A 14767-nucleotide genomic window follows, 5' to 3' on the forward strand; every position below is an offset into this window, starting at 1 on the left:
TTTTGGAAGACTAAAAGAAATAGCTCTTATTGATTTGGGAGGTTTTGAAGGTACCATTTTTGTCTTCTCTGAGAAAAACTTCTTTATCCCCTGCCTTCCACTTTTTTTGCATGGCTATATTTTCTTTTGTCCTAGATAGAAGAAAGTCAACTTCTATCATGGGCAGCTATTATAAAAAAATGTGGTGGATTTAGATGTAATATTAGTATGTGATACTGTAAGCATAAAAGACAAGTTTAAAGCACCATGTGCTTTTTCTAGACATTTCACTTCAAAATATCATTTCTTGAAGTCACTGATTATGAGAATAGCAAAAACTCAGAAAAATTGAATCAACCATTCCCCCATCCCATCCCACAGAACATGTGTGAGGTGACTGATTATGAGGATTTTATAGATAGCAGGTTGAATACTTGCAAATGTGCTAGACAGCAATTAATAATTTGGCTTGCCTATATGGAATTTTCAAAGACGTGATTCATGGGTTTTAAAGGAACACTACTGAGCTTACAATTGATTTGCAGGATAACTCAAATGTAGACAAAGATTTATTTTCTTCCTTAGTGCTTCCAGAGTCTTAAAAAAACTACATCAGGGCAGATTCTGTGGCATTTCTACATGAAAACTGAAAAGCAGCAGGGTTAAGAAATTTTTGACACCTGTGCCCACTTTTCTGCTTTCTGTTGGGTCTCTTGACACTTTGGGATTGGATGATAAGTTTGATAAATGGTTTTCAATAGATACTCTCTTCCTCTTTCTCTCTAGAGCGCTAACCAAGAAGCCTCACATTATTTGGATCAGATTCAAAAGTCTGTGCATTGAAAATGGCTTTCTAGTTCTTTGCACTCAGTTATTCTAACACTAAGAAAGACCTCTCTAATGATGAAGTAATGAAAACAAGTGGCAGACTGCAAGAAGGATTCTGTGGAATCTTACTGTGTATAAGGTCAGTGCTTCAACGTATCTTTGTGGAGGAAAGGAAGAATATTTATTAATAGTGCTTACAATTGTGCCATAATAAGGTGGAATTAATATTTTCATTTTTTCAAAAAAAAAAATTGACTCCTATACTTAAAAATAGAGCTTGATTTTTTTTTGGTGTGTTAGTAAAGTGAAACGCCTATTTCAGAATTTTTTCTTTACTTGACTTGCATTGTGTCACACATATCCATGCCAGGTTATAACCTCAAATTCTCAGCCATTGATTGCTTATGAAGAACTGGTTTTCATTTAAAAATTCTTAAGGCAACAGGAATTTGAGACTGAGAAGGAAGCCTTTTAATTCTTTCATTCTCTTTCTTCTTTATCTTACCTCACGCTTTATTAGAGTTTCTAAGGTTTCAATTGAACATTTCATTGATATGAACTACTGTGTCACCAAGGTAGAGTCTGCTCACTCACGTAACACTTCAAGGAAAGCAGGATACAAATGCCAAGAATTCTCAAATAAAATTACACCCGCCACATATCAAATAGGCCTATACAGAATACCATGCAACATGGCTTTTTTGCTTTTTGGTTGTTGTTTTTTACAAGCTTTCAAGTGTGCAAAAAAAATTACACAAAGCCATTGCATTATCAATCATGCTGACATTTCAAAACCACAAGGAAGGAGTTTCTAACAGTACAGCAATGCCACATACTGATCCAGCTACAGGATACCTTTATAATCAAACGCCGGCGAATAACTCGGGTAGTGACTCTCCGTTCTTCCTCTGAGCTTGAATCACTCTCACTGTCTTTCAAGTCCTGATAAATGCATTTTTAGTAAAATTTTACCATCACACTTAAGATAAAAAAAATATTCTGAGAAGGGAAATAAAAGAATTACATTTACTTGATTTTTTTTTTTTTGCCAACTAAGGAAAATAATGATGTATATTTGTGAGAGTCTTTAAAAAAATTAAGTGGACGAAAATTTTTGACCAGGATTCTAAGTGAAATTGCTCCGTACGTGTGTGTGTGTGTGTGTGTGTGTGTGTGTGTCTGTGTGTGTACAGGTAAAGATCAAGCTGGTTATAAATTACTAAAAAATGATTATGGAGACTTTTTGGGATCAGAAACTACAATTAATCATTCATTCCTTTTAAAACTAGTTTTAGATCTATATTCATCTGCCATGAATGCGCATACACTTGTACTTTGGGCCACATTTCATTTGTTCTACAAAAGAGGCATAATATTTTGGACTTTTAGGAAATTTTGGTCAAATTTGACAAACTTATCAAAAGTTATTTCGATTTTTATTAAAAAGCAAAGAATCTGGCTGGGTGCGGTGGCTCACACCTGTAATCCCAGCACTTTGGGAGGCCAAAGCAGGTGGTTAGGAGTTCAAGACCACTGGCCAACATGAAGAAACCCTGTCTTAACTAAAATACAAAAATTTAGCTGGGCATGGTGGCCTGTGCCTGTAATCCCAGGTCCTCAGGAGGCTGAGGCAGGAGAATTGCTTAAACCCAGGAGGCAGAGTTGGCAGTCAGCTGAGATCACACCACTGTACTGCAGCCTGAGCAACAGAGCCAGATTCCACCTCAAAAAAAAAAAAAAAAAGTAAAGAATTTATATTAGCATATTTTGGCATATATATTTATATCAAGAGATTAATATCAGCGTAATTGTTATGTAACACATAACTGGTACTAAGAAATAATTTATTCAAGAGATTAATATCAGCATAATTGCTATGTAACACATAACTGGTACTAAGAATTTATTCAAATGAATGAAGGAAAATGCATGAAAGCTTGAAATTTTTTGAAAGAACGGATATAAAATAAAACAAGAATATGGTTATAAAATAGTAACAAGAATACAGTTACTGCAAAAAATGTTAATTTTTAGGCAATAAAGGTAGGAATTAGGAAAAACTACCAAGGGGCAAATAGTTCATAATTTGAAAGAGGAAGTTTCTTTAGCTTTTACTTAGATGCCAGGGGGAAGAGTATTTACTGAGTGGTTATAAGTCTAACTTTTAAAGCTGGAACTAGGAAAAGAATTCTGGTATTTTGTCTTTGAATTTAATTCATTGTGTCAAATCTAATAGTCCTAGAGACAGGAATTTAGTTAACAACCACTGGAAAAATGAATTCTAGTATTTTTTCTTAAGTAGAAACAAAATAAATTGCTATAGGAGGTATAGCTATTAGATAAAATACTTTATGAAATGTTAGTTGAATAGATAATAAACTAGGCCATTTTTTTCACTAACAGTAAACTTGACAAGTCTTTTCAAATATTAAACAGTAATATCAGCCTTGACTTTGTAGGGAATTACATCTCAACAAACCACCCCAATGAACAATATGGTTTTAAAAGGAAATCCTAACTATTATCCTTAAAAGGAGTGAAGTTTGCTATTAATATTTAAATTTTTTCAGTAAAGGACAGTAAATTTAGGACACTTAGAATGAACTAAGGATTGTGGAAGGAAGCCCTGCAAAGTCTCAAGAAGGCAGAAAGAAGTAAAAGGAATTCGTGTTGATGAAGGAAAATAATTATTAGTCAGCATTCCAGGATTAATGGGTTGGATGAGGCAAAGGGGAAAACTGAGTCTGAATTATCCGTACATGGAATATTAAATTGGGGATAGGTTTTCACCTGGGTGAATTCAAAAGTCGAAGAATATCTAGGTTAAAACAAACACGAAGAATCACGTGAGACCACCCCCTTATATACAAAAAAAGTGGCCATTGGGTCAGTGTTTCGGTTTCCACTTTTTCCCTGGAGTCTCTGCTAACCTTAAAGTGCAGATGGAAGTAGAATCTCAGGCTCAGATAGCTTTTAGAGAGTTATCCAAGAATTGGTAAAGGGGAAAACAAGGAAACCCAATGGGATTTTCTCAATACTCCTTTGCTATGGGCCACTGCATGGAAACAGGTGGAAAATGGCAGAGTTTTACCTTATAACAGCAGGCAGTCATCCGTGTAAGAGCCGCACCCGGACTTTTGACCTGATTTTTTGGGGGATAAAAAGGGGGCTGTTTTCTGAGATCATACATCAGATGACCTAGGTGGTTTGCTATTATACTATGGTATAGCCACGAACGACACATCCTAAACACCTTTGGATTTCTTGTGAGGTCAGGTTCATGTCTCCTAGAAGCTTTAATTCCATTATGGATTTTTATGGTCATGAAATCTTTATGCATTAGAATAGGACTCGAAACCAATAGCAGAGGCACAAACTCCTTTACAAGAAATCTTGAAAATGCTTTCTAATTGTAAATTATTTTCCTTTACTGACAAACTCAGCTGAGTTTCCACTCAGGGTTTAAAACTTAATTTTCAACCATCTTTATGCCAATGGCCAATATGGTTTTCCAATAGTGCATACGTATGCACATGTATACACATAGCAGTGTTTATATGTATTTGTACAGTAATTTGCCTTTAGAACTTTAACAGCCCTTTGCAGAACATTCACAAGAAAAATACCACTATGTTACTGCTTCTCTCTATATTTTGTGGGATCATTTTAATAGGAAACTTATCTAAAACTCACACTACTAAAATATACTAAGAGTCAGGTCAAAGATAGAAATCAATATTCAAAACCACATTTGTCAGGAAGAAGTTAAAGAAAGGCCTGAAAAAGACTTAAAGGCTTAAAACAAAACCAAAACCATTAATATAAAATTTGGTGATGGCAGTTACTAAATGAGCTAGAGATTATTTTAGGATATCATTTAAGCAACTGATTACCACCATCAAATCTTAAAGCAACTAACAGGGAAAAAAAACAGATGATCTAGAACTGTACTTCCTTTTACTCTCCTTTCTAACAAGCCTGAAAATAGTCATAGTCTGCGGAAGGGAAAAGGAAAGGATATTACTGATAAGCTGATAATTAGTTCCTGAGCGATTGAGAGTTTGCTGAAAGTCTTCCTAAACCTCAAATCAATCTTGAAAACATTTTTTCAGAAAAGACTTGTTTTTTTCCTCCCAAAACACTAAAGTAAGGTTTTCAATGAACTAGATACGTCTTAGGGAAAACTGCAAATGCTACTATTCCAAAGATGTATAACTTTCGATTTCTGTCAATTGCAGAGTTGTTGAAAAGACATAAAAATTGAGAGAGTAAAATGCAGTAAAAAATATAGGAAACCGAGCTGGTTTTTATTTTCTTATATCCATGTATGAGTCATAATTTCAGTTCAAAATACTTTTAATATCTAAAAATAGCAAACCTCAAAGAAAAAAACCTATTAGATGGTACCACAAAAACAAGTATGAAAAGCAAGCAAATTCATCATAGTAAGGTTTTAAAATGATTAGAAACATGTGTTAAGACAATCATCAACTTAGACATAAAATTTATAAAAATGATACTGCTAACTTTAAATTTCTAACTGCTGTCAACTCACCTCATTTTAGGCTTGGACTTTCATCTCTTTAAATTTTAAAACACCTTTCAGACAACAGACCATACAGGAGAGAACTTAGATGAGTCAGATGCTATAGACTGTTTATGCCAAGGAATCAGAAAGGATCAGAATGATTATCTTCCTCCCATGAGGAGGAAGAGGGAGTAGGAGTTAGAAAACCTAAATCCCAGATAAAATACTGGATCTTGAACTAGTTTCTTAATGTCTCTCTGGTTCTTGTCCCTCCTAAAAATGGCTAAACAGATACTTATTCCCTTTCCCTTCACAATGAATGAAGGTATGATCAAATGGCATGCATTTTACTCAGAACTCTTTTACTTATGTGTTTTACTCAGTACTTTCTTTACCTCCACCATTAGTGCTATAATCTCACACATTTATAATTTAGAAATAGTTAAAAAACAAACAAACAACAACAACAACAACAAAAAACAAAAAAACCCCCCCGGGCTACAAAATTAATCCAAAGAAGTAAAGCATCAATACTTTCCACTTCAATGACAGCTACTGGATGACCAGATGACATACCTTTTGCTCAGACCCACTGGACCCCTCTTCTTCATGGAGGTTAAGCCTTGGCTTGCCATCTGGGGGAGAAGTCCTACTCATCTTTTTCATACTGACAGGCACACAGGGTTTAGTCTCTTCTATTACAAACTTGCTGGTTTCGTCTAGAGATTTCTGATATGCTGCTAGTGGTGATGCTGGTTCTTCAACATGACCAGATCCATGTATTTTTGGTTTCAGAGTTTCCTTAGTATTCTGTTTTCCTATATCATTTTGGGATTCTGGAAAGTAAGGTTTTGTCTTTGCTTCTGGAGTGATTTCTGTATGGCTTCCATTTGCTTCAAATTTTCCAGCTTCTCCTTTGAGATATGAGGTAATGGAATCTCTACACTGGTCAGGGCTGTAAAAGAAAATTTGCAAACTTACAATGGCAGCATATGCCTAAATATAGGTTTCAGAAGCTCTAAAGTTTTAAGAACTGTGTTTTTAAACTACTTCCGAAGGCATAAAATAGAAAAGCTTGAAAAATGTGGCCACTGGATTTAAAATGTGACTGGGCACAGTGGCTCATGCCTGTAATCTCAGCACTTTGGGAGGGTGAGGTGGGCAGATCACGAGGTTAAGAGTTCGAGACCAGCCTGGTCAACATGGCGAAGCCCCATCTCTACTAAAAATAATAAAATTAGCGAGGTGTGGTGGTGCATGCCTGTAATCCCAGCTACTCAGGAGGCTGAGGCAGGAGAATTGCTTGAACTCGAGAGGCGGAGGTTGTAGTGAGCCACTGCACTCCAGCCTAGGTGAGTGCACTCCAGCCTAGGTGACAGAGTGAGACTCTGTCTCAAGATAAATAAATAAAATGTAAGGGGCTCTTAAGGGTATGGGTGTCAGGAGGTGCTACACAGCTTCTAGACATCCCCCAGACCTCAGTTGCCAAATTGCTTAGTGATGCTCTCATCTAAATATTTAAATTGCAGTTCTACAACTATTTGAATTCTAGCATCTTGACAAATGATCCTGAGAGGTTCATGGACATACCTAGAGTTCTAAGCCCACCAATCTTAAAAACAAAGATATTTCAGAACGCTTTTCCATCACCAGTAAACAATAAACTGCTGGCCAGGCTCAGTGGTTCTTGCCTGTATTCCCAGCACTTTGGGAGACTGAGGCAGAAGGATTCCTTGATTCCAGGAATTTGAGACTGGCCTGGGTGTGGTGAAACCATGTCTCTACCAACAAAATTCAAAAATTAGCAGGGCACAGTGGTGCGTGCCTGTAGTCCCAGCTACTTGGGAGGTGGAAGTTGGTGGATGGCTTTAGCCTGGGAGGCAAAGGTTGCAGTGAGCAAAGATTGAGCCGCTGTATAAAAAATTGCACCTTGTCTTCCAAAAAGAACAAAATGAATTCCTGTGGTCAAGGCTGTGGTATTATCCCAAGAACCCCAAATTCCAATTCTCAGTGTATGTTTTCAGTCATGAATCCTGACATCACTTTTCCAACTCTAATACCTTTACTTGAATCTCATTTTTCTCTACTCTTGACCTCTGCTAATCTCACAAGTGATTTGAGTGTTGCACACCCTTTTCTACCTACTGAGAGAACTGTTTTTCCCTTAACTAGTAAAACTCTTTCCTGGTCAGGCACAGTGGCTCATACCTGTAATCCCAGCACTTTGGGAGGCCAAGGCGGGCGGATCACCTGAGGTTGGAAGTTCAAGACCAGCCTGACCAACATGGAGAAACCCTTTCTCTACTAAAAATACAAAAAATTAGCCGGGCTTGGTGGCGTATGGCTGTAATCCCAGCTACTCTGGAGGCTGAGCCAGGAGAATTGCTTGAACCCGGGAGGCGTAGGTTGCAGTGAGCGGAGATCGCGCCATTGCACTCCAGCCTGGGTAAAAAGAGGGCAACTATGTCTCAAAAAAACAAAACAAAAAACAAAAAAAACCTTCCCTTTCCAATGCTTTCTTTTAAATTGACTTCTAAGTTTTTTTACAAGTTTCAGTATACACTATTTTTCACTTTTTTTGGTAGCTTATGTATTATTTTTAGCATCTTTGCTTATTACCACTATTAGGCAATAACTAATACAATGCTTTATATGTATAATATATACTTATGTGTGTGTGTGTATTCCTTTAAATTGGAGTCTGATTATCTGAACTTATTTTTAAAAGATATCCATTGCACACTATTCTCTCTGTGTAAGGATAAATAATCCAAGTATACTGTGAAGATCCTCTAATATATAGCTGTATAACTTTGGTTTAATTTTCTATTCCCCAGTCCACATTGCTTACCTAAGTTCTCCTACCCTACATATTCTGATAACAGGAGCAAAGTGGCTGGCATTTTCCTCCTCCTATGGAATCAGGGGATTCAGTAGTGTTTTTTCTATATAATTTACTGGCAGAGCCTATATAAAAGAAGGATTTTCAGCGTGTTTAATAATGAACATCTTTCCTATATCTATTCCCTGATATGTAACTATAAGTTGTATGACTAGATCTGAACATACACATCAAAATTAGTACTGTTTGTCGTCTTTGGAACTGTCTCTTTTGTACACGGTAGGCAGAATTCATTCATGCCTCCAATTTTCAAAAGCAGTTTTGTAAACTCCCTCTTTGGGAATTTTTATTGAGCAAGAAGCTTATTCATGACATGAAAATTAAAGTTTGGTTATGAAACAATGTAAGTTCTTTTGTGTCCAACCAAAGTTTATCGAGCTGTCACTGAAGTAAAATATGTTTTAGTCTAATGTGTATGTAAATAAAAATAATACCTAGTGCTACTGAGAGATTACTATTTGTGTCAGTCATTTGGTAGACATGATACATCCTTTATTTTCTATCTATAAATCTGTTTAAGGAAGGTAGTAGTATTCTTATATTTAAAGATATCAGAGTGACATTCTTAGAGCGCAGATTCATCCAAAATCACAAAATGCATACCTAATGGTGGTGGGATTTGAACCTATGCCTCATATTCTACACTCTCACCTTTCTAGAGCAAGGCCAGTATAAGAATTAACCAGATTCATGACGAGGAAATTATTTTGGGTAAAGACGAATGTCTACCATGGCAACATTTGGTATAAAAAACCATATACCTGTTTGAAAAACAAGACTCATGTAGAAAAATAGAAGGGTATGTAAAATCAGTTTTTTCTAGTATGGTAGGAGAATAGATGTCTTTTCTTTTTGCTTCTCTGCACTTTTTACATTAAGACATTTAAAAAACTCTGCATAGAAGAAAACCCACCAAAATGTTATTGGTAGGTGACAGGGTATATTGATTTGTTTAATCTGCATTTTAAGTGTTATAATGAGCATATTTATGTTTGCAGTTAGGAAAAAGAAATATTTATATTTCTAAACAACATGGACTTTCATTCATTATTATTCTTATTTTTTTGAGACAGTCTCACTCTGTCACCTAGGCTGGAGTGCAATGGTGTGATCTCGGCTCACTGCAACCTCCACCTTGTGGGTTCAAGCAATTCTTCTGTCTCAGCCCCCTGAGTAGCTGGGATTACAGCCACGTGCCGGCACACCCGGCTAATTTTTGTATTTTTAGTAGAGATGGGGTTTCACCACGTTGGCCAGGCTGGTCTCGAACTCCTGGCCTCAAGTGATTGCCTACCTTACTCATTATTTTAAATGAACAATAATTATTGGCTATATTGAAAGAATCATACAAGTAATAAACTAGAAAAGAATAGTCTTCTAAAGTAAAGACGACACCTAAATCTTGGGCATGTATGTAAATTTTCTTGTATTTCATTTCAGCCTCTCAATAGTTTTGAGAATTTAATTTGAATTTAAATTCACTTTCCTTTCCAGATTAGCAGAAAGAACTGACCTTTAAAGCATGTTTTATTCCAGAACTAGAATGGTAATTTAGAAGTCACCGCTAAAAAGCATGTATTTAAGATAAACTCTTAACAAGTAACCTGCATTTCACTTTCCTTTTTTTGAAACAGCCATACCTGTCATCCAGTCGATCTAGTAACCCACCAGTTACTCTTCGAGCTTGAGCGGGCGATTCTAGGTTTCCACTTGATGTCTCATTCTGCCAACCTGTAATTGAAGACATTTCCAGTTCTGCTTGCTGAACACGCTTAAGAATAGCCTGTACTTTTTCTTCTGTCATCTCCTCAGACTCTACTCCTTCTTCAAGATGGATGTCCTCAAATAGAGATTTGAGTTTCTCTTCCGTCATCTCCTCATCAGGACCAGATTTTCCTTTCTCCTGCTGCGCAGAGCTTACTCCTAGTTTTCTAGGCTGTGCTGGTTTAACATCTTTTGGGGCCCCAGCCAAATTTCCGAGGTATTGAGGATACTCACTCAGACATACATCCTCCAACTGGCTCTCATCTACATCCACTGCTTCAGGCATTTCTGTTAAAGGCACTGAGTCTTCCAGTTTGCTGTCTTCTAAGGAAGTGTCTTCTGCAGTTACAACTGGAGGTCCATCTGTGGAACGCTCTATGTTCCCCTGGGAAGGCACTAGCCCATCACTCAGTCTACTGGGGGTTCTAAAGGGAGATTCTATGCTAGAGGTATCACTAAAATAATCATCTTGCTGCAAAGGGGTAGGTGGTGTGTAGTGCAACCCTGTGGGGGTTTCCAGTTCCACTTGAAGGGAAGGATAACCTATGGAAGACAGTACATTTGGACTGACTGGAATGAATTAGAATACATGAAACAAAAACATATGGAATGACTAAAATTATATCAGGCATGAAAATGTATGATGAATTACAGATTAATGTTGATACATTTATCAGTTTAGTTCAATTAAATGTAACACAATGAAATTAAAAGCCTAGTGCAAACTCCAATAAAATAGAATACCAATTAAGATATCAATTGTTTCTATCAGTTTTGGCAGTTATGATACAATAACTTAAATATGCACACTAATCCAAAGTATGCAGACTAAGCCAATATAAAGTTAGTTGTCATTGTATGAGATTCTTATTATCTTTCTATATTTAGCATGCAAAGTTCATACTGTGGTGAACTGAATACAGCAAGCCACAAGAAACCAATTTTTGTAATTATCTACAACTTATTTTAAGAATTGTATGTAGGAGCAATGCAACCTAGTCCTCCTTTCGCATGAAATTTACAGCAAAGAAAAATGGATTTAATCTTTGGAAAGAAATAATTATTAGTTTTAGAGCAGTAGCACTGGGAAAATAAAATTTAAAAAGATGTTAAGAAAAAGATTTAAAAAACAGACCAAGTTTAAAAGACTCCATGTAGTTTTTGGGTGTTGTACAAAAACAGAGATGACCGAGATGAAAGGGCTGTGGTGTACATGAAGGTCTTGGTGAAGTTGGTGGTAGAGTCCACTCAGAACCACAAATCAGATAAAGAGAAATGATACACAACAGAGATAGTAGGAAAACCATTTGCAGGGAGCACTCTGAATATTCACAACAATGCTATGAAACACAGTGTTTATTAACCAGTCTACACGAAAGGGGAGGGGGGAGCTAATCCCTCGTTTTAAACATTGCTGCGTGGACTATGGAAGCATTTTTCTGCCTTAGCAGAGAGAAGAGTCAACAATGGTCTGGTCATGGTGAGGAAAGGAAGTTTCATAAAAGTTCAACGAAGAGGAGAGACAGGAAAAAAGCAACAAAGCACAGTTTCTGAATTGTTGGTCTACAAAATGAAAGTCTAATCTTTCCATCAGTCCAAGGTAAATACCAATTTAGCTGCTGTTGTAAACTCAAGTTGCTATAGGTAAGTGAACGTTTTTCAGTTATGGTCATCTATAAACCAGACTCCTGTTGAAAAGCTGGCTAAGATTAGCTGAGGTTTATAATCTGCCTAAGTGAAATTACTTCACATGCACGTTTCTAAATTTCCCTAAGAAATTTTGAACAAGGAATATAAAAATATTAAGATACAGCAACAGAAAGCCCTTGTGACTGTATTTTAAGGAGATATTCCAATTTTAAAACGTTCAAATTAAATGAAGCTTTCAAGGCCATCAACTGCTTCTGTCATGTTCTGGTGATCTTTTTTATTAGTTACTTAAAAAATATTTTTCCCAGTAAATAATATTAGAAGAATGTATAAACTATAACTTACCAATAATTTAAAATTTGGTATGATGATCTACGTTTATCTAGTGCAAAAAACATTTGGTTGCCAATACATGGCCTTGCATATAAGACATAGCTCAAAGGGAGCATTTTCCCAAGGGTGTAAGGTATTTATAAACCTAAAAACAACTGCTTTTTACTTCATTACCCATTGTGTTTGTTACATGGATAACAAGTATACTTTAATTTTTTTATTGACAACCTTTTTTTTTTTTTTAAGAGACAGACTGCGCTCAGCCAGACTTAAACTTTTTAATAAGCAGAAACTTTCTAAGAATTTTGAGATATTTTTCCACAAGTTAATTAGAAGTCAGTGACTCTTGTTAGTCTAACTTTGCCAGTTTCAAAATTGAATAGTAGAAAAAGATTCTTAGTTCCTCTTCCTGCCTCCACACTATGATCAGATTTTCTACTCAAAATTCATTGTAGACGCTGGCTGGGATGGCTCATGCTTATAATTCCAACACATTGGGAGACTGAGGTGGGTGAATCACTTGAGGTCAGGAGTTCGAGACCAGCCTGGCCAACACAGTGAAACCTTGTCTCTACTAAAAATACAAAAACTTAGCTGGTGTGGTGGTGTACACCTGTAGTCCCACCTACTCGGGAGGCTGAGATAGAAGAATGGCTTGAACCCAAGAGGCAGTGGTTGCAGTGAACTGAGATCATGCCTTTGCACTCCAGCCTGGGTGACAGAGCAAGACTTTGTCTCAAAAACAAAACAAAAATTTATTGTAGGAATAAATTTTCCATTTGTGAAGGTAAGACAGGATTATTTTGAAAAACATAGTATGATATTTATTATGTTTTTCTTAATACTTCAGTTGAAAAAAGCACCAATTTACATAATGAGGAAAAAGTGACAAGATTATTATATAAATTAAGCTAATGTGAAAGAGGAATCATTATTAGTAACATCTATGCTGGTTGAATTAGAAATCATGCTGCTTTGATATACAATAGATCAAGTAGTTTTTCCAAATAAATGGCAGCATATGAAGTTAAAATAATGCTAAATAACTAAAGCATTTATTTGTACGATATATCAGTCTTTTTCAGTGCACATTTAAATACTTGGTGACACAACAGTAAACTGCCATTTTACCTTACAATTTGTATGCATGCTTACAGTTTACTCAATACCTTGCTTATTTGATAAAAATGGCTCATTTGTTTTACCTATATATTAACAAAAGGAGTAACTAGTTTCGGGGGTTAATATAAAAATTAAAAGTGCAAAAGCAATTCATTCTCTAGATATTTAACTTTCTCCCATTTGGTCATATGAAATATTAGAAATACCAACTCTTTCAGATACCTTATGCTTTCATACTTCATGTTTTAGATTGTATATAAACAGAGATGTTTACCAAGTTTGCTCTGCTATCAGAGTGTTTATTTGCAGACTGTGGCAGAGAAAATACTGTGAAAATGAGAAATTAAGTCAAGCAAATCACAGTTTAGTTGGTTTTAAGTGACTGCCTTGTCTGACTGCACTTTCAAATTTTATCAAATGATTGAATAAATATGAACACTAAATTCAATTACCATCAACAGGGTCATGGAAAACATTGTTCTCATCTGCAAAACTTCTGGTGCCTGAAATATTTCCATAATCAAATATTGGTCCTTCTAGCAGTGTCACTATATCTATTCGATTAATTTTTGTCAAGACCGCAGTTAAGGCATCAGCTGAAAAGGAGAAGAAAGGTTGAAAACCCAATTAAATTTTGTTCTTTCCATCAGCACAATATCTACACAAAGGCATGGCTTTCGCAACCCTCCTGACATCTTAGCTCCTTCTTACTCCACCTCTGCAATCTTCCCATCCAGAGGACTCAGAATGCTCGCTGCTACAGGGAAGATGTCAGAGTCTTAATCATCACTTTGTAAAGCTGTAGATCTGCTATAACAGAGCAGATGGTCCTTAAAGTAGCTAGACTCCTTTTAGTTGTAAGGGGATCTAGTAAAACTAAATAATTTCCTTTCCTCTTAGAATGTCAAAATAGGTCATCCTCATACTTGGTACTTAGCATTTTAATGACTTTCTAAGGTCAAGTTGACATAGGCAAACCCACAATAACTCATTCCACATTGTTGTGGGTTGGCACTTGTGAATATACAGCACTACCGCCCTCCCACCAGCCAACAGAACCAAACCCAACAAGAGTAGAGCCGACCAAGCTGAATAAATGTATTTGCTCTCCTAATATGATTCTGTCTTCTCTCTCTGCACATCCACCTCCAGCCATAGCGGTAACTTCAGAGTGTTTCCGATGACTGTGTCCCAGAAACTGATTTAATAACAAATTATTTTTTGAGTCTTGATGGTCACAGAGAGAATGGCAGGCCAAATGCAAAAAAAATTCCCTGCTACTTGCTTTCCAAAAAGCTTCTGAAGAATAGAAGTGTAAACTGTTAATACTAAATTATACAAGTATAACTTCAAAAGACTTGTTATTACCTCATGATTACTCTTATTTTTCTACATTAAAGGTTACAGAAAATTAGAACAATACTTGAATGAACCTAACAGTCAGCTTATCTAAAATATTACATATATGCAATTTTGAAAGTTAAAATAATATAATTTTGGCATACTTGTGGCATTTTTTCCGTCTCTGGTAACCCATTTTTTTAATAACATGAAGCTTTGAGAAATTAAAGAATTGGGGTTTTCCACACGTATTTGATTTATTTCATCCACTGAAAAATTCAGTTCCCTTGCCAGTTCTGTAGAAAAGAAAGAGAGTTACT

At 36.0% G+C, this 14767-nt stretch overlaps 1 protein-coding gene across 6 annotated transcripts in view; it reads right to left on the reverse strand.

Annotated features, from left to right (window-relative positions):
- ANK3 (ankyrin 3) overlaps positions 1-14767 on the reverse strand; it is a 698348-nt gene that overhangs the window by 16943 nt on the left and 666638 nt on the right. For 4 of the 6 annotated variants that reach the window (XM_074382265.1, XM_074382263.1, XM_074382266.1 and 1 more), the window contains 5 exons: positions 14612-14743; positions 13559-13702; positions 10236-10544; positions 9878-9968; positions 5912-6290 (listed from right to left, as the gene is read on the reverse strand). In XM_074382265.1, coding sequence (XP_074238366.1) covers positions 5912-6290; positions 9878-9968; positions 10236-10544; positions 13559-13702; positions 14612-14743 — 1055 coding nt within the window. Of the gene's footprint in view, positions 1-1662; positions 1750-3898; positions 3950-5911; positions 6291-9877; positions 10545-13558; positions 13703-14611; positions 14744-14767 lie in introns of all 6 variants that reach the window. The other 2 variants (XM_074382261.1, XM_074382262.1) reach the window with 2 other exon arrangements.

Source organism: Saimiri boliviensis, chromosome 12, assembly GCF_048565385.1.
Source record: "Saimiri boliviensis isolate mSaiBol1 chromosome 12, mSaiBol1.pri, whole genome shotgun sequence".
Taxonomy (NCBI): domain Eukaryota; kingdom Metazoa; phylum Chordata; class Mammalia; order Primates; family Cebidae; genus Saimiri; species Saimiri boliviensis.